This window comes from Vanacampus margaritifer, chromosome 16 (assembly GCF_051991255.1).
Source record: "Vanacampus margaritifer isolate UIUO_Vmar chromosome 16, RoL_Vmar_1.0, whole genome shotgun sequence".
Lineage (NCBI taxonomy): Eukaryota > Metazoa > Chordata > Actinopteri > Syngnathiformes > Syngnathidae > Vanacampus > Vanacampus margaritifer.
This window is the reverse complement of record NC_135447.1, coordinates 11,709,317-11,730,098: the sequence shown is the minus strand read 5'-3', so window position 1 is coordinate 11,730,098 and position 20,782 is coordinate 11,709,317. Positions and strand designations below refer to the sequence as shown.

At 43.0% G+C, this 20,782-nt stretch overlaps 1 protein-coding gene across 1 annotated transcript; it reads right to left on the bottom strand.

Annotated features, from left to right (window-relative positions):
- Positions 1-3,495: 3,495 nt before the first annotated feature.
- Positions 3,496-12,377, bottom strand: drd1b (dopamine receptor D1b). The gene is made up of 2 exons (XM_077547003.1): positions 11,652-12,377; positions 3,496-11,567 (listed from the first exon to the last, which is right to left on the bottom strand). Exon 2 carries the CDS (start codon positions 11,301-11,303, stop codon positions 9,912-9,914), a length of 1,392 nt encoding a protein of 463 aa, XP_077403129.1. The 5' UTR covers positions 11,304-11,567; positions 11,652-12,377; the 3' UTR covers positions 3,496-9,911.
- Positions 12,378-20,782: the final 8,405 nt, after the last annotated feature.

Here is a 20,782-nt window from a genome sequence, read left to right as displayed (position 1 = left end):
CAACAGTCCAGAGCAATGGAGAGTGTGGAAAAGAAGGGAAGAAGCGTGTGAAGGCAGGCTGGAACGGGTGGAGAAAAGTGTCAGGTGTGATGTGTGAAAGAAGAAGTTCAGGTAAAATGAAAAGTTTATAAAACTGTGGTGAGACCAGCGATGTTGTTTGGTCTGGAGACAGCGCCACCGAGGAAAAGACAAGAGGCAGAACTGGAAGGGGCAGAGATGAAGATGCTGAGGTTCTCTTTGGGACTGACCAGGATGGATAGAATCAGGAAGGACTCTGGTTGGTGGCCCGGTGGGTGGTGTCTGGTCGGTGCTGGATTTCACTTTCTTTTCTTTGGTCCTTCCTCGGGTCTCCTGACGGCCTCTGGCTGGAAGTGTTCGGTTTAGGTGAACGGTATGAGATTTTTTTTATAGGTTTTAGGTGAACTAATGAATACACACACACTCACACGCACGCACGCACATACACATACAAAAAAAAAAGAGAGAGAACAATGATGATGACATGTCAAATTGGTAAAATTACCGAATGAACAATACTGAGCTCTAAAAAATGAAAAAATGAAAAAAATTTAAAAAATTAATAAGAATCAGGAATGAGTACATCAGAGGGACAGCACGTTCGAGGCTTTGGAGATGAAGTCAGAGAGGCCAGACTGAGATGGTTTGGACATGTCCAGAGGAGAGATAGTCAGCATATTGGCAGAAGGATGCTGAGTTTCCAAATGCCAGGCAGGAGATCTAGAGGAAGACCAAAGAGGAGGTTTATGGATGTAGTTAAAGAGGACATGAAGGTAGTTGGTGTGAGAGCACAGGGTGCAGAGGACAGGGTTAGATGGAGGCAACTGATTCACTGTGGCGACCCCTGAAGGGAAAAGCCGAAAACATATTATAGTGTACACTGACGTGCAACCTTCTGAAAGTTTTTCCTATTTAGTTAAAAAAAAAAGAAGAAGCTTACTTTAACCTCCAGGATCCCTCGCTGTACACTGGCCAACAGTGTTTTATTTATTTATTCATTTTAACTTTTGGAAATGTTTCAAATCCATGTGTGTTCTGCCGTGATGGGCTTTATTGGCAAAAAATGTTTATTCAATGCTTTTTTAACAGTTTATTTTAATGCTCGTTTTGCATGTCGCTCTCAAAGAGAACTCTTCACACAGGTCAAAAATCCAGGCAGAATTATGTAAGAAAACTTGTGGGAGGGGGTTTTCAAACAAATGAGAACATACGGCCTCCGCTTTGAGGAGCCAGCTGAGGTGGCTCGGGCATCTGGTTCGGATGCCTCCTGGACGCCTCCCTGGAGAGGTGTTCCGGGCATGTACCACAGGCGGGAGTCCCCAGGGACGACCCAGGACACGCTGGAGAGACTGTCTCTCATTTGGCATGAGAACGCCTTTGGATCATGCCGGTGGAGCGGGTTGAAGTGGCTGGGAAGATGGAAGTCTGGGCTTCCTTCCTGGATCTGCTGCCCCCGCGACCCGACCTCGGCTAAGCGGTAGAAGATGGATGACAGCAAACGCTCATGCGCTAACATGCTTCCAGTAAGGTGGCATCAGGTGAGTTGATTGAGGCAAATTACACGGCGCATCGAGCAGAATGCATGTAACATTCAGCCAAATATTTGAATAATTCAAGTCGCAGTTTTTGTATTGAGCTTCTTAGCTCATATGGCAAACATGCACTTGGCTGGGCACGATTTCACATTAAGGGGACTTGGATGTGCTTGTGTTATGAGAGTCATCCATTCAATATCTGCTCGGGCGGCAGGGGACAACAATGGGCAAGGGAGCACTATTTCCTTTGCATTGCATATTTAAAGGCTATTTTTAACCTTTCCTACCAGATTACAAATACTTGTGCTTTGAATTAAGATTTTTAATTACACTGATACAGTTTGCTTTTATGGTGGAAGCTCTAAAGTCAAATGCCAGTCCAAAGTGTAAGTAAATATATTTTACGTACACAGCACTTAATCACAGAGGATTCAGTGCTCAAGTGCTCCACATGGATAAACTACACTCACAATTACAATGGAATATAATAATTGATGTTCTACATATTTGTGTCACACTTTATCCTAACCATATTTTTTTTATTTAAGTTTATTTTAATAATAGTTACTTTAAATGTACACTTTTATGTCCCTGGGTTTTTACCTAGTCCTGTTACCCATTAGTTTACAGTTTGAAGTAAAATATTTCTATGAGTGAAATTATTTTTGTTCTTCACATGGCCTGCAAAGGATGATGCAATGGCCTGTTGATCATTTGACTTGCTATGTTCAAATTTTTCATAGGGAGCAATGTCTTTAAGGTAACAGCAGAGCCGTATATACAGTAGAGAGCGTTTGGCCAACTCGGTTTCAGCACGGTAACAACATGGCGTCCATATGTCATGTGACCAGCAGTTGGCCAATCACAGGCCATGTGAAGACCAAAACTAATTTCACTCATAGATATTTCTGTGCAACATATTTCATGTTATTTCAACTTCAAACTGTAAACTAATAACATTTAGTACTATACTAACGCACTCCATTACGAATAAGTCATGCTACCTACATAGCCATTAGGGGTGTGCCAAAAAATCGATTCTCATAAGAATCGCGATTCTCATTTAGTACGATTCAGAATCGATTTTAAATGTCCCAAAATCGTTTTTATTTAAATTATTTTATACTGTCTTGCCTTTGTCTGTGTGTGCCTTTATTTGGAGCGCTGTTTATGTTGTACCCGATTTGGCCACTTAGGGGCAGTGTGGTTCCACGCGGTCTAATACACTGAAAGTTGTAGCCACATTAGAGAGTAGAAGGAAAAAGTCACGATCAAGTTATTCCAATAAAAGTTTTTTTTTGCAGTTGTTCTTTTGAGTGATAAAAGTGCCGCGAGTAGCGCGCTAATTAGCATTAGCGAGTCAGACTGGAGTAGATCATTACAATTCCTTGCATATCTATAGATTGAAGCAAAAGTCATTCTCAATCAAATCATTTTCGATCAAAAATCATTCATAATCAAAAATCGATTCTGAATCGAATCACAGAACCAAAAATCGGAATTGAATTGAATCGTGACACATTCAAAGATTCTCACCCCTAATAGCCACCGTGGCTAACATTGGCTTCTAATGCTAATGCTAGTTTAAAATTGCTAGCGCTGCTAGTGAGTGTGTCACAATATTATTCCTACACTTTATGCATCATTTATCCCCATAAAAACCAACGTGAGCGTTTGCCACATTTAAAGTAACAAATGAGGCTGGGCTTAGCGGAGTGGTGGGGCGGTGTAGCGGGACGAGGATGTGTCAGCTGTCAAGTGGCTGTCAGGTTATGTAAATGCACGGGCAAGACAGCCAGGACAACACGCTCAGGGAACTGGAACCGAGGAGCTGTTCCAAATCGATCCACCGCAGCGACGATAGCCACACAGTGTCAAAGGTACAACACACACACACACGCTAGACCACATGCACAAAATAACACAATTCATAGAGCATGAATGCAAAAAACAAGCCATACATTTTTATTTTTTACAAGAAGGGCACATCATCTATTTATAGCTTTGTACAAACAGTAAACTAAATACAGTAATAAGTCTGAGGAGTATAATCTTTGACATCACTTGCAAGAAAGAACACCAGAAACAGGTCAATAAATATATAAATAGTCACCGGCCAGCCACCTGCATTTTGAGTACAAACAATGGAGAAGAAGACAAACAGCATTTGCTACACACGCTAAATTTTTCTTTTGAGATAAAAAGCACTTGATAAAAAAGAAGAGACATTTGTTTACAATACATAATCCCCAAATCCCTCATATGTAAATACTGCCACTGTAACTGTTGCTGTTATTATTATTTTTTTATATGAGCCGATGTAACAAAATCCAGTGGTTTACCTTTGGCCCCTGCGTCGCAGGAGTGAGCATGACACTCGAGAGGAGAGCTTCAGAGAGGCAGTCAGGCGTTGTCGTTTTGCTTAAGTCGTCAAACGTCAACTCTGATTGGGAGACTTTGTTCTGTCACTAACACTTAACTGGAGGACACGCGCGGGCCGATGAAAGCGAACGTGTTACTGGAGGGGGGCCGCGGCCTGACGTCAGCCGTCTTCCGAATCAAAGCGGTGACGTGAGCGCGGATGACTCATCGTATTAGCAAGGTGAGACCTCGAGGGGGCTCGAACATGGAGCCAAAATACACCAGAGACCAACTCGCAGCTCCAGATGCATTTATGGAAACGTGTACAAACAACATCTCAAAGCGTTGTAAATCATATGCGACGGTACGCAAAGCCGGGACGTCGGAAATGTCTGATCCTTGTTGGGAATGGGAGATGGGATGCCGCTCAAAGTCACAGTTACTACTTGTAAATTTGGGGCAAATTGATGTCGTGATGGGAAACGTTTGCTGTAGTCAAGAAAACTGGGAAGTCAAATGAGGAAAAGTGCAATCACTTGTCCTGACTTCAACTGTGTCATGCAACAATTTCACAAAAATGTCCAAAAAGACATCATGCGTTCCAGAAAACTGGGAAATGAGAAATTCTTGATAATGGAATGTAGAAAATATCTAATAACCGTAAAGTCAGAAAATCCTGACATCAGATGAGGAAGAGTGCAATGAAGTCGGGGCATTTTGGTGTGCTGAGTTACAGTCGTCTGCCATTGGAGAAAAAGGGAACAAAAAAAAAAACGGCAAAAGACCATTACTGCATTCCGGAAAACTTTGAAGTCAGCGATTCTGGACCTCCAGAATAGAATGAATGGAAAAGAATGCCACTTGAGTTACAGCAGTGTGACATTGTACAACAATAGAAGCAAGGCATTCCAAAGGGCCGCTGATGCATCACACAACAACCGTCAAGTCCAACATTTCTGGCCTCCAAAATAGAATGAGGCGAACTGAAGACAACTTGAGGCCAGAGTTCCTATTTGATAGTAAAGCAAATGGATTTGGAATAGACGCAAACAAAAACTAACCAAAAGAAGGAAGTCTGACATTTCTGACTTCTAGGATAGGATGAGTGGTTTTGTGAAGTTAAGTAAATGGATTTCACTTAGAGTAGACAGCCATAGGTCAACAATGAAACAAAAATAAAAGTTCTAGTGCTTTACCTTATGACCTCGTTTGGTCGTAACAAAAGTGAGGCACATCCATATATCACATTGACAATACTTTTTCAAAAAGGCTTGCAAAACTGAGAGGGATACGAGCAATAGAATGCCGTCAATGCCAGACTTCCCACTGGGAAAGATAAAAAGGATATTTAACCCTGGAGAACCCAAGAACCCTTTTCTTCTTTGGAAAATTATGAATTATACATTAAATGACTGCTATAAGTTCACTGAACACCAAAATATATGTTTTTTCAATTTTAACCCTTTTTTTTTAACTAGCTCAGAGTTGCTAATTTATCAAAATATATATATAAAACATACTCCTAGGCATTCTGCAACATGATATGAAATAGATCAACAAAAAAAAAAACACAATTTTACCATCTGATGGTTTGCTGAGAAGATGGTTTTGTTTGGATTGATTTCCAGCTCAACAAAACAGCATGTTGCCAGCCATCTTGTCACCACCACTCTGGCTCATGTAAGTGCAATATTCATCCACTAGATGGCCCCATGCAGGTCAGAAGTGGCACTCTGGACTTTGGAAGTTAAATTTATTAAAAAAAAAAAAAGCTCTTTGTTATTTGAGTAGCAGAATTTATAGGGGCCAAATTTGACCCCGTGGGTTCTCCAGGGTTAAGATATTTCCAAGTTTTCCCATACACAATGTGCATCCAAGTTTCCATATTCCCAGATTTCTTGAAAGCCGCATTGCGATGCCTCCGACCATCTCTACATTCAGTGATTTGGAGCATCAACAGCTCTAGCCGAAAATATCCGCCAGCTTTGATTCAGTGTCGTGACTCCGAGTACAGCAGGGAAACAGTAGGCCCTGTCTGTTTAATATTAAATTCAACCGTGTTAACATCTGGAATGCTCATCGGGGCGACAGAGGCAGCCGAGAGAAAAGCCAGCGAGTCGGAGGAGGGAGGTTCTCCGAGGCACTTTCCCGTGCATCCTCGTCCATCTGACACACTAACTGCACACGTTTATGGTTCCTGCTCCGGTTTTGGGGAAGCACCAGATAAAAAATAAAAAAAACGAGGAGAAAATGCATGAAGCAGTGGCACTTGAAAGATAATTAGGGCTGTTTGAAATTGAAATGAGCTGACAGCAAATGCCTGCTAATCCATGTTCAGCCAACAGAGCAGCGTGAGAGGAGAACAAGGCAGAGAGGACAATGAGCTGCTTGTGTGCCACATATTGAGCTACAAGTTCCCCACATTGCCCGTATGGACAGCATTGGATTTTCCAGCACGGGAAAATCAAACGCCACGTTCAAGAACAATTGCTTTCTGTCCGATCGTCTTTCTCTTCCACTGATGTGCGCAACAGTTTCAACCAGCGGTGTCAGACTACACGTTTGCTCGAGCGCGCTTTCGGCCTCCGCCCAACCCCCAACCAAACACTTGACTTTGACCAGAGAGATGTATTTGCATTTTAGTGCAACAACACACAATCTCAAATCTAACTTTGGTTTGGCTTTAATGCACAGCTTTCATCTTGTTTTTCTGTTTTTGTTTAACACTCCCCTGATTTCACCTTTAAATGTGTGATTTTGGTAAGAAGCTGGTACCATCTTTTAGTGAGTCATAACTTATTTTATGGTCAATTTCAACCATTCAACCAAAAACAAATCAACTGGTAAAATTGCATTAAAAAAAAAAAACAACTTAAAGGCTGTGCAGTGCTTGCCAAAGCAACAAGTGGCTCTCTAAGCCCGTAAAACATTTCGACCAATCAAAAGCACTCATGCAATACATGACAATAAGGGAAAAGTGGACTGATTGGGTAGGTACAGCTTGGTAAAGTGTGTGTGTATGGGGGGGGGGGGGGTCCATGTAAACCTTCCACGAAAGCCTTTGACTTAGTTACTTGCTGTCCAAGATTTACCTCGCATATGCATACGTGAGGGTCCTTGGTTTACAGTAGTACCAACCTACGTTGTGTTGAGGTTGTATATGGCACACATTATTTTTGTCATTTTCAATTGGCAAACAAAAGTGACCAATTATTTAGTTTTTGCAAACACCCCAAAAATGTGCTTGATTTTTGATTTTCATTTTAGGCCGAGTATAAAAATAGGTCACATGACTGAATTTGTTTTCTGAAGTTTAATTGTAAGCATAAGTCAATGTTAGCTGGTTTGCTAATACAATGAGGCCGAACCATGACCACTATCCATCAAATGATCAATTAGCCATATTGTATGAAGGACAAACATGTTTGAAGCGATACTGTACTCAGCTCCATATGTCTGACATCTAAGGCTATCTGCTAGGATATCTTTAGTTACCAAACTTTCGGTTCAGGTCAGGTAAACATAACCGAGTTTTAAACATCTAATTCAGTCATTTTGTGTTTTTGATTTGAGCATTTGAGCAAAACTGGCATTTTGTGTGTAGAATTTCAAAAATGAATAGCAAAATAAGATACGTACAAATTCCGTTTACGGCAGATCTCTGTCGTAAACCAAGAACCTCCAGTACAGTACAGAGAACCCCCACCTATTCATGCTTCAGCATTCACAAATTTACATATTCACAGATTTTGGGGGCTGTCCTCCATCACTGTTTTGTGCTCAAACTAAAGTAATATCAGTTTTTCTATTATGCTATCAGATGACTGTTCGGTGAAGTGGTTGAGGCGTTTTTTTTGTTTTTAACAAAAGTGGTTCTTTTCCACCATCTTGTGGTATCTACGGGCCATTACAGTACAACATAAACTAATTAAAGGTGTCAATTGCCGATTTTGGCTATGCGAAGCAGGATTTGGTCGAAATCCCTCACAAATAGTCGGGGTTCACTGTATTCTTCAAATTCCCTTTCATTAGACATGAGCACTTCTTCGAACATCATACATTATTATTGATCCAGGACAACCATATCAGGTTACACGGCACTACCAAGAACAGTTTATAATATGATCACAAAACAAGGTGTTGCAGTGCTGTTACTCCGTGCCTGTTATATTGAATTAACAAGCTCATTTCAATTATCGACTGAACATTATATGAGGAGTAATGACAAATTACCCGCACTGACCGGTCAGTCACCATGCTGTCAACACAGCGTGCATCCAACATGGCCGCCGGAGCACAGCACGTCTCCCAGCGCAAGCAATTGAAGAAATCAGATATTTACATGTTTTGCAAAAGATTTCAATTTCACTTATTAAGGTCGAGTGCACTCCAACTCCCTCCTCTTCCATCTAAGTGCTGGTTTGTTTTTGCTTATTGTTTCAATCTGGAGACTTAACATTTGAGGACTGGTGGAATTTGATAAAAACTGAAAAACTTTAAACGCTTAAAGGGAAGGAATAAAACATAGAAGACCGTCCTAATTTGGGATTAAGAGAAAAAGAAACATAAATTGTTTTGTTTTTTTAATTAATAAAATGAGAGGAGTGGGTAGGGAGAAAGAGGAGCCTTCATCTACTTGGTACCTGGTGAAAAGCCGGACGGAGAGACCCACTCAGAGATACTGGATTTTGAGATCCAAACCCAAAGCGGGGCACACACATGCTGATAATCTGTAATTTAAGAATTTTTACGATTACATTCCGATCCAAAATTTGCAAAGACTCAATTATCAGATGTCTCCAAATAGATGATCCTGAGCGGTTATTTTGTGGCGAAGGGTGAGTTTGGAGTGATTTTTCGTCCCCAATAAATCAGGGTCGCCAATCCTGAATGATAAACACGCGTAAATATGTTTGGTCCGCACCGAGTTGAGCTGAGCCACTCACTCAGTGATTGTGACGTGAAAGGAAACAAAATCAGGAAGTGACCTGAACAAACGCACAACACAATTAGAGGAGTATCTGCGTGTGTTGCGTGTTGCTTTATAAAGTGGCTCCCAAAGCACTCACCACGGTAAAAATGGTGTTTGCCACTGCAATGTAGACTTCAGATAGTGTAAGCTAACAGTTAGCCTAGCTTCCTCTAGTTGTTCTTCTAGAATTGCTGGTTCTTGGTTTTATTTTAAAGCAGTCTGGATTCCGCTCACAGTAAAAAAAAAAAATCGGTGTGTGTGTGTGTGTGTACCCCGTTTTAGACAACTACTTATTGGTGTATAGTGAACCCCGACTATTCGCTGTGGATAGCCTTTAGATTTAATTGAATTCCCCTAAAACCTTTATAATTGATTATAGAGCCCAATTTTTGTCTAAATGAAACTCTTCACAGTTCCTTGACACTAAGATATCAAAAGACGTTGCCAACAAAACACAAATAATCACTTATTAGGTTCTACATAAAAATCTTTGAAGAGGTGACTTGGCGAATGCCAAACGGCGAATACGCTGGGGTTCACTGTGCATGGATTTTGAGAGGCTTTAGACAGGCTTAAGGAGTAAAAAAAAAAAAAAAAACATTCTACTGCTTCATGTGAACTCACACTTGGGTTACCAAATAAGGTTCCTTGCCAAATAGAGCTAAAGTGGAAAAACGCACGCCGAACCCTAATCTTTTGGCTGCCTGCACAGGTTGGCTCTCCAAAGAAAACTGCCATGTTTATACTGCAATTCAAAATATAATCAGATATCAACTGCGTTAAACAACACAATTTGCTAACGTTTTCTACATCTTCTGCGCTAGATACTGTTACAAGTCAGTCTGTACTGTACAGGACGCATACGTCAGAATTTTGCAATGTGTTTACCAAGGATAAAGTGCCTTTAACATGGAAACATTCGAAAGGTTTTTTTTCCTTGTGGATTGGTGGCGACAGGCCGAAGGTCCCGCAGGATGTAACACACTCACTATGTCGCCGTCAGACAAGATGTCCGTTGTAAGCGTTCAGGACATGACGTTGTGCTGTCCGTTCTGCGTTATGGGGTTGATCTTTTCCAGAGTGATCTCCGTGTCGCTGTCTAAATTCCCCGAGATGGCCGGGCACAGCCTGTCCAAGGCGTTGTTCACAACACCGACCTCCATCTCGTCCGCGGCGTCTCCATCCAACTTGTGTAACTCCTCTTCTTGACACAGGATGCTGTGGGGCATCACGCAGCCCGCAGAGTGGTTGCCTTCCTTTGGGATGTGGCTTTTGGGATGGTACTGGCAAGCGGGGTTGGGAAGGGGCGCTCCGGCGTTGTTGTTGATGCTGAGGATCTCGATGGTGTTGCTACCCGGGCAGAGGCGGTGGCAGCCCAGCAGGATGGAGAAGGCCTTGCGGAAGTCGGCGTTGAAAGCGTAGATGATGGGGTTGAGCGACGAGTTGGCCCAGCCGAACCACACGAACACGTCGAAGGTGGTGGGGCTGATGCAGTGGAAGTCGTCGGCGTCCTCCGGCAGGTTGGCTTCACAGAAGGGAACCATGCAGTTGAGGATGAAGAAGGGCAACCAGCAACACACAAACACCCCCATGATGACCGAGAGCGTCTTTAGCACTTTGGTTTCTCGCTTGAACGACATTTTGAAGGAACTCTCGCTCTCCATGTTGGACGTGTTCCCCATGCTGCTGTGACGGTTTTTGGCGCTCTCCGCGGCCCGCTCCAGGGCGGATATCCTCCGGATCTGTTTTTGGGCGATGCGGTAGATGCGGGTGTACGTGACGATCATGATCGCCACGGGGATGTAGAAGCTGATGAGCGACGAGGAGATGGCGTAGGAGCGATTAAGGCTGGAGTCACAGTTGTCGGGGGGCAGTTCGCCCGCGTACGTTCCGTTGAGCTCGGCGTAGCTGGCGGGCTGAGCTTTGTGCCAGTTCAGCTGAACGGGGATGAAGGAGATGAGGACGGATAGCGTCCACGCCACGCTGATCATCAGACACGCCACTCTGGGGGTCATTTTGCGCTCGTAGCGGAACGGACTGGAGATGGCCCAGTAGCGGTCCACGCTGATCACGCAAAGATTCAAAATAGAGGCGGTGGAGCACATGATGTCGAACGCCACCCATACGTTGCAGAAGGCGCCGAAGGGCCAGAAGCCTACGATCTCCGTGGCGGCCTTCCAAGGCATCACCAGGATGGCCACCAGGAGGTCAGAGATGGCCAGGGAGATGACGAAGAAGTTGGTGACCTTGGAGCGCAGGTGGCGGAACTTGGTGACGGCCACGCACACCAGCGTGTTGCCCAGCAGCGTGGTGAAGATTAGGAGGGAGAGGAAGCATCCCGTCAGAACCCGTTTGGACGAGTCGCGCTCGGGCAGCGTCTGTCTGCTGTCTTCAACCATCGATAAATTGCGATCCATTGTTTAAGCCAGACCGTATCCGGGGCGGGTGGGATTTTAGGGATCGGGGTGGGGGGAGGGCGTGAGCCGTCACCCCATCACATCCCCCGGCCCGCTGCAGCTGCGCCGCTCCACGGACGGATCTCAGGACTGAAAGGTCGGCCGTCTCTGCGCCGCTTCTCCAGTCACCCGGGTCACCCGTATGTTCCTGGTCAGAACCGCCATCCTGGCTTGCGGTGGTCAGAATCTCACCAACTCTCAGGGCATCAGCACTCGCCACACATTCTGCGCATATTATTTGGTCCGGTTAGTGGTGTGCTCGAAACACGGTGCATTCAAAGACCACAGTAAAGGTTGCTCTTACTCTACCGTTGACCTTCTGGGAAAGTTTCCCAACCACGTTTGTTGCAGAGCTGCATCGAGTGCTGGCTGTCAGGTCCAGTCATTAGCTTTATATAGCTCCTCGTCAATAACGGCTATCGACGGCTTTCACACTGCGTTTATCTGATTTGTTTAATGGTACTCCGGGCGTTTCCACTTGACTATATCGGCCACCTGGATCGAAACCCACCACTGCTGTCTGTTATATTTCTTCAATGTCTTTCAATGCAGATTGGTAAAAGCCTGCCAATGTTTCCACGTGGGTGCTTGGTACCCCCCAAAAAATCGACTCAAGTTATGTACTTATAATAATAAAACCAATAGGTTGAAAGCATCATTTTCAAAGTGTCAGGATCACATAATCCTCCATCAAGGTCACTTTCCAGTATGACGGATTTGCCTTGTTGTGCAATCCATAGGTGGTTGGAAAATCCGGTTTTAAAATAGTCCATTAAATAAATAAAATTGACATCCTGGCTTGCATTCTTCAGCGTGCGCCTTGCACCCACGCGTGCCCACTTCTCCGAGGCAAATCACTCCTCCTTGCGACGCTCCTCTTTATTCCTCCTTACTTAACTGATTTTTTCTTCCTTTTGTGTATTTTGCGGGAGGTAAACCTCTCTTGCGGTCTTGACCCACGCGTGGAGCAGGAAGAGTGTAATCTCAGTGTGGAGGCTCACCGAGAGGTGCGCGTGCCTCTCTCTCCGCCGCACCATTCGACCATCCAAGAGGGTGAGGAGCGAGGGAGTAGTGGGTGAGGAAAGAGGGTGGGGGGTGGGCGTTAAGAAAAAAAAAACCACTACAAATACACTAGCACATTTAATTTACTACGGAGCTTAGCCACCTGAAGTTTACTCATATGAAAACTTGCTTGAGAAACAAGACTGTCCAATAATCTCACAAAAGTCACTTTGAATAAATAATTACATTCATACCCGCTATGCACTTTTTAATAGTCCGCAGATGAAGTGATAATTAATTTCTAAATCTGTCCTAAAAAAAGAGAGAGAGAGAGAGAGAGCGCGGATGCTTCTAAATAAGGCGTCTCGGTGGCCTGACATGAACTGGCAATACAAGTGGCTCAAAGGCGCCATCGAGTGGAGAAATGAAATAATGAAAAATGGATCTCTTTGATTCAACCCGATTCTCACTTAAAATGACATACTGTGCATTTATTGTTTTGACAATTTAAAAACGCCCCAATGATCAACAATTAGTTGGCCTATACGTGAACGTCTTGTTGAAATCAGCTCATTTTAGTGGGAAAACAATGAAATAATGATAAGCCAATTAAAGCCATTCCATTCGTGGAGGCAGGCGGCAGTTATGGCTCTCAATGATTGAGGCAAAGCACATATTTCACATTGGAAACATCTTGGAAACATGTAATGTCACAAAAGTGCACACTTTTCCTCACAAATTTGCTTACCCTGTGTGAAAGCTGGTGCTGTTTAGTTTGTGAATGGCCACTGATTAATTGTACCTGCTGCCATCTAGTGGGAAACTATTTAATTGTTCAAATAAATGATTTTTGGACCAATTAAATGATGTTGGGTAATCCCAGTCGACATAATTCCTCAGCACTGCACTATACTGTGTGTATGTGGTGCATGGGAACCACCACAAGGTCACTGAGCAATTAAGTGGCGCTTATCAGAAAATAATGCTGTCAGCTATGGTTCATGCAGCTTTGCTTACCTTGCATGAAGCCACCACTGGCTAATTTAACCAAACCCCCACTCGACAACCCCCGTTATATTTCACCTTTAGTGGAGAGTGTCAACCACTTTAAAGTTAAAGAACAAACGTTTGCTTTTCGCTACCATGGCACCAACAGACAATAAAAAAAAACGTTTTGAGATATTTGCAATGAAAACAGTAAAAAGCTATAACAATGTTTCTCTGGATGCTTTGGGAACAGTGAGTATATACACCGGGTCAAACTGACCCAACATTCCTTTCTACGTATGTGCAATGAATACAGTTAATAAGCTATAAAAATGTTTATTGTGCTGGTTGTGGATTGTTTGTCATGTTACGGTGTGCGTGGGAGAGGGTGGACCCAAATGCGGGGAGGAACAGCAGGGAGACAAGAATAGCGAGTTATGTGAGGAACTTTATTAAAATAAGTACAGACAGTAGAGACTGCTTGGCAGTGAGGACGAGGACGAAGAAGGCTTGGCGGTGAGGACGACTATACCAAGACGTGGACAACTATACCGAGACGTGGACAACTAGACCGAGACGTGGACAATTAGACCGAGACGTGGACAATTAGACTGAGACGTGGACAACTATACCGAGACGTGGACAACTATACCGAGACGTGGACAATTAGACTGAGACGTGGACAACTATACTAAGACGTGGACAACTATACCAAGACGTGGACAACTAGACCGAGACGTGGACAATTAGACCGAGACGTGGACAATTAGACTGAGACATGGACAACTATACCGAGACGTGGACAATTAGACCGAGACATGGACAATTAGACCGAGACGTGGACAATTAGATTGAGACGTGGACAACTAGACTGAGATGTGGACAACTAGACCGAGATGTGGACAACCAGACCGAGACGTGGACAACTAGACTGAGAGGTGGACAACTAGACCGAGACGTGGACAACTAGACTGAGAGGTGGACAACTATACCGAGACGTGGACAATTAGACTGAGACGTGGACAACTAGACTGAGAGGTGGACAACTAGACCGAGACGTGGACAACTAGACTGAGAGGTGGACAACTATACCGAGACGTGGACAACTAGACTGAGATGTGGACAACTAGACCGAGATGTGGACAACTAGACCGAGAGGTGGACAACTAGACTGAGAGGTGGACAACTATACCGAGACGTGGACAACTATACCGAGACGTGGACAACTATACCGAGACGTGGACAACTATACCGAGACGTGGACAATTAGACTGAGACGTGGACAATTAGATTGAGACGTGGACAACTATACCAAGACGTGGACAACTATACCGAGACGTGGACAACTAGACTGAGATGTGGACAACTAGACTGAGATGTGGACAACCAGACCGAGACGTGGACAACCAGACCGAGACGTGGACAACCAGACCGAGACGTGGACAACTAGACCGAGACGTGGACAACTAGACTAAGACGTGGACAATTAGATTGAGACGTGGACAATTAGATTGAGATGTGGACAACTATACCGAGACGTGGACAACTAGACCGAGATGTGGACAACCAGACCGAGACGTGGACAACTAGACTGAGAGGTGGACAACTAGACTAAGACAAATACACCGAGACGTGGACAACTATACCGAGACGTGGACAACTATACCGAGACGTGGACAACTAGACCAAGACGTGGACAACTAGACCAAGACGTGGACAACCAGACCGAGACGTGGACAACCAGACCGAGACGTGGACAACCATACCGAGACGTGGACAACTAGACCGAGACGTGGACAACTAGACCGAGACGTGGACAACTAGACCGAGACATGGACAACTAGACCGAGACATGGACAACTATACCAAGACGTGGACAACTATACCAAGACGTGGACAACTATACCAAGACGTGGACAACTAGACCGAGATGTGGACAACCAGACCGAGACGTGGACAACTAGACTGAGAGTTGGACAACTACACTAAGACATGGACAACTATACCAAGACGTGGACAACTAGACTGAGACGTGGACAACTAGACCGAGACGTGGACAACTAGACCGAGACGTGGACAACTAGACTGAGACGTGGACAACTAGACTGAGATGTGGACAACTAGACTAAGACGTGAACAACTAGACTAAGGCCCCGTCCACACAAAAGCCAGTTTCAATGTATCTTCACAAGTTTCTTACCGTTCGTCCACACGATGGCGCGGTTTCGGAGCTTGAAACCGATCACTTTTGAAACCGGGCTCCAGAGTGGAAAGATTTCAAAGCGCGCCCCATACGCGTCCCTCTGGACACCATATGCAGGATACTCCTCCAGTGATGACGTAATGGTCGCAGCTCAATGAGGAGGCATTGTCGGAGTTTGATGACGTATGTGGCAATTCTCATGTGACTCTCAACAACGGCGGATAGCCGTGTCGTAGGCGTTTTCCGCAGCCTCCTTAGCTTGCTTATGCTTTTGCAGCAACATATTTTGCTTCTTTATTCCCACGTTCAACAAGCGGTGTTGTACTTGAATCACCCGCCATTGTCTTTTTCATGTTGTTTTTATACATGCAAAGCCATGTTTGTTCTGTAGATCGCAATAAAATTTGGGAAAAAAAGTATTCGTCTTCTTCGCTGATTCTTCTTCTACGCTTTCCGTTAACTCCCTGTGGCTGCGCTACAGCGCCACTCCAGACTTGGCATATACATTACAGCCGTTAAACATCCTCAGCGTCTTCCTTTGGAGGCACGCAAGTCTTAAAATCCTTCTGTGTACGAGATTTGTTTGAGGAACGAAGCCGTCTGGTCGGGGCTTAAGACGTGGATGACTTAACTGAGACAAAAACACAGACTGGACAAACACAACAGACTAAATACACCAACACTAATGACACACACCTGGGGAACACAATAGACTGAGGGCACTGATTGGTTACACAGACTGGGAAGGGAAGAGACACACAGGTGGACGTGATCAGACATAACAAGACAGAGGAAGAATTCAGGAACACATGACACCAATCACAGACAAACACAACAAACACACACAAAACAAACAAAATTCCAACCCCTACAAAACCAAAATATGACATTGTTAAATATTCCGGGTCAAATTGACCCATAGACATTTTCAATTACAATGTTAAATGTTTATCGGAATGCTTTTCGAAATTTAAACATATGCTGCATTCGAGGATGGTCGGAAGTCTGACTTTTTTCAAGTTTAAACCAGAAAGTGTGTACGGGAACGTCCACTGGAACTCGGAAATTCCACTTGCGAATTGACGCACTACAAGTGACGTCTCTCCACAATCGCGGCCCCTTTGGAAACACAGCCCGTGAATGGTAAAACACAATTTACTCGATTATAAATTTAGATAGCTTTCTTCATTCATAAATATTTGACATAACTTCACATAACACAACGTACAGTACATGACAGTATGCCGCTATCTCCCTGCATGAAATTATACGGTGAACTACGGAACTGTATGGAATGCTTATGAAATAAGATAAAAACAATAAATGAAGCAAAATTGCGAGAAGGTAAGTTTGCTGGAGGTCAAAATTAGTTTTGAGGACCAAAATAAAAAACAATTTATCACTATCCGCCATTTTGGTTGTTTCGCCTCGAATGCTTTCAGGTCAGAACTGGGAGAAAACAACTCTGATATATCCAACTTCGGACCAACCTCAAAAGCAGCAAAAGTCTGGGTCAATCTGACCCATTTTAACGTTGAATACCTACAAATGAGTTTTTTGTTATGAAACTTCTCAATTAAAACTGCTAATTTGGCATATTTTCAATTTAATGTTAAATGTTTATCGAAATGCTTTTGGAACATTAAACATAGCCTGGGTCAAATTGACCCATGTTAAAATGAGTAGTTTTTCCCCAAAAAATTCAACAGACAATTAAAATGGTTCATTCTGACATGTTTGAATTTGAAACTGTTAATCATGAGCTATAATTCGTCATCATGGTGTTTTTGGAATATTAAACGAAATATTGCCCGGGTCAAACTGACCCATTTCAATGTTAAAGAACTGCAAATGGTAGTATTTCACGATGAAATTTGTTAAGAATGGTTCATTTGAAATGAAATGAAAGCAGTTAATAATGTTTATTGGGATGCGTTTTAATAATGAAATATAGCCTGGGTCAAATTGACCCGGGAACATTATTGCGATTCCTCAGAAACCAACCTAACAGGAGGATTAAAAACACCAAGTCTCCCTTTCCGGCCCTTTGCATGTATGCTTGTATGACGTGTCATGACTAGGCACGTGTCGTGAGAAGCGTGTGTGTGTGTGTGTTTGTCTGTGTGTGTGTGTGTGTGTGTGTGTGTGTGTGTGTGTGTGTGTGTGTGTGTGTGTGTGTGTGTGTGTGTTTGTTTGTGTGTGTGTGTGTGTGTGTGTTTTGAGAGAGCGTAATGCATGTAGACAAGCCAAGTGTAAGAGGCCTGGCAGACACAACGCCCACATTTCCCCGCAGCTCTGAGCCAGGCTATGCGTGCAGCCGCCCAAGTTCAAACCAAGACCATGTTAGACAAAAACACACACACAAGCCGGCTCACGCACACACGCACGCACGCACGCAGCCATGCAGGCTAATTTATGTCTGCTCCAAAAAGCAAACAAAATAGAATGGGAGTAGAAGAGAATAGTGATGCGGATATGTCTTTTTTTGGTGTTTCATTCACTGCATGCTGACCTTTTAGCGACAAATTTGACGTGACAATTAACTTCTGGCACTAATGAATCAAATTTGTTTGCGAAATTGCGGCTTTTCATGTTGACCATTGAAGCACATTCTCAGGGGCACACTTTGGTCTCTATGGGTGGGACGTTTCCTTTCATATAGGATGATTTGGTAAGGTGGCCGTCATCCATCCAGTCCAATTTCTTTCCACTTTTGATGAATATTTTAAAATAAGTTTGCGGTCTGTTTTTTAATCTATGCAATTTTTGGATTGGATACAATAGCCGATAAACGGCTTGCAAAACGCTCAGGTTGGAGCGGATTTGTGCCTCATTACTCAAGTGCAAATATTTGATGCGGTTCCTCAGAGGATCTATTTTTTTATTTTTTTAGAACAGATCAAATGTTCACCATTTTTTTACTAGGCGCATTTGGGAGTACGTTTTGTACAGAAACTGCTTCCGAAAATAAAGTTCCCAGGAATTTTGGGGGGCTGAAAGAAGACGCAGCTCGTGGAATAAATAATACTTTTTAAACCAAGGAAACATTGGTTATTTTTTGTTGTTTAATTTCTTCTCCATTTTGCCTTGCAGCGAGAATTTTGCATACTAATACAATAAAACAACAACAAGAAAAAAGATCTTCCAACAGGCAACACTGACACCACTATGATAATAGTCGACGTTCTGGGCCGACCTCACTTGGCGTGTTCACCTTTGGTAATTTTAATTTCATGCGCCGGCTCATTCTTCACTTGGCGCCTGCCAAGGAATTGAGTTGTCAAGCTGGCAGCTGAGATAAGGTGAAAAGAACAAACAATACATAAAGGCTTTCCCAAAAATGGAACTTCATCACCAGACCCTCTGAATTGGTACTTCTTTGTTTTTAGCGCTTGAGGAATTTGCCGTGTCGGTGTGCTTGTTAGCGCGATTACATGAAAGCGATTACATGAAAGTGGCAACATTGTACACAGTGGAAGGATGAAGAAAAAACTCTTAAATGCTTAATTTCCTCAGGTTATGTGTTCTTCTGTCCATACCTGGTCCCAATCATTCACTCATAACAAGCCATCCAAAATGTCATAGAAAGGATAACTAATAGCATCTTCTGTATGCTTTAGGTGACGAATATTTAAGCAAAGATTGTACAGCAATCGCCAAGTCTGGTCCTCGAGAGCCCCTATCCCACCTGTTTTCCACATTTCCCTCCTCCCAACACAGCTGAATCAAATGATCAGATAATCAGCAAGCTACGCAGATGCTTGATAACGATCCTGATTATGTGATTCAGGTGTGTTGGAAGAGGCAGACATGGAAAACAGGCTAGATGGGGACTCTTGAGGACCGGACTTGGAGATCCTTGTTGTACAGCAACACATAGACAGGCAATATCATGATATTCACAGGCATATATTCTTTATCCTCTGTGAAAACCGACTAATATTACCGCAGCTTACTGAGTCATTTACAGTATTCTTCTTCATCTGTTTCAGCATTAATGTACAGTCTTACCACCCCTGTTAGTTGCACACACCAAAAAAAAAAAAAAAAAACGCAACGAATTAATCATGATGGACAAACTGTTCAAGTCTATTTAATCGTGTATTTTTCTATGTTTTTATAAGTTCCAATATTACGGAGAGCTGTTGTCCGTATTTAAAAAGCACATCGCAAAAACGTTTGTTGCTGTTATGATTAATTGACCAAGTATTTATTAATATACATTTTAATTTTTTTACTTTAAACGAATATATTTTAAAATGTTTGTGTTTTATTATTTACCATTTAGGCCTACAATAATTCAATTAACCAACTTTTTTTTTTTTGATAAATTTTAAAAAATGAATAAATATAGGTACCATTATTGGACTACATTACAGACATCTTTGTGACTAAGAAATATGAATTGAATTTTGTAATTTTTTGGTATTGATAATGTATTGGGTCACTTTTTCCTTCTGATTTCAGTTCTCCAAGTGTTTTTTTTAGTTTTAGTATTACATTTAATATAGAGTACCAATTAAGCCACTAAATGTATTTATTGACTCCTCTATTTTGGGAGGGGTATTATTTACATGACTGGTGATTAAAAAGATCCACCATCAATTACAGTGGGGGGCTACAGTACGACTTGTCGCTGCTTTAGCAAACACAGACTTGCAGACTTGCTGTCTTGTGTAACGCAGGCCGTGTCTCTCTGCTCATCTTTTTCAAGTCCACAACTCTTGTGATGAAATGTACTGTGTGTGTGTCATGAAAAGAACTTAACAATGCCTCCTCTCCGCGTTAGCTTCCTCACTGCAGCGGCACGGCTGCCCACACAGATGACGCATATAACTGCACTCAGCACTACACCTCAGCAGTAAAAGGCAAATTTTGCTTCCAGAACCAGATCTTGAATTTTTTGCCTGTGCCTCACGCACGCCTCGTGAGTGTCTCTCAGTTGAAGTCTGCCACGTTGTTTGCTTTCACATTCAACAGTTGGACTGCATGGACAAAAACTGCATATTACATATATTGTATTTGTTAACAGTGAAGTAATAATGAAGTATAAATTATTTTTTATGCACACAAGTGTATTCTCTAAGTATTTGCACTACACCGATGAGATGATCTTTCCTCTGGCATATTTTCAGCTGCAGTCTGTACACTGCTGGCTCCAGGGACTCACTATGAAACCCCATCAGCCCTATTCACTGTCATTTCATTTCACATCACCCTCCTATGAATGGAATTGAATTTAAAAAAA

What these genes read in the sequence shown, in the direction of transcription:
- drd1b (XM_077547003.1), bottom strand. Translation starts at nt 11,303, where the DNA reads ATGGATCGCAATTTATCGATGGTTGAAGACAGCAGACAGACGCTGCCC.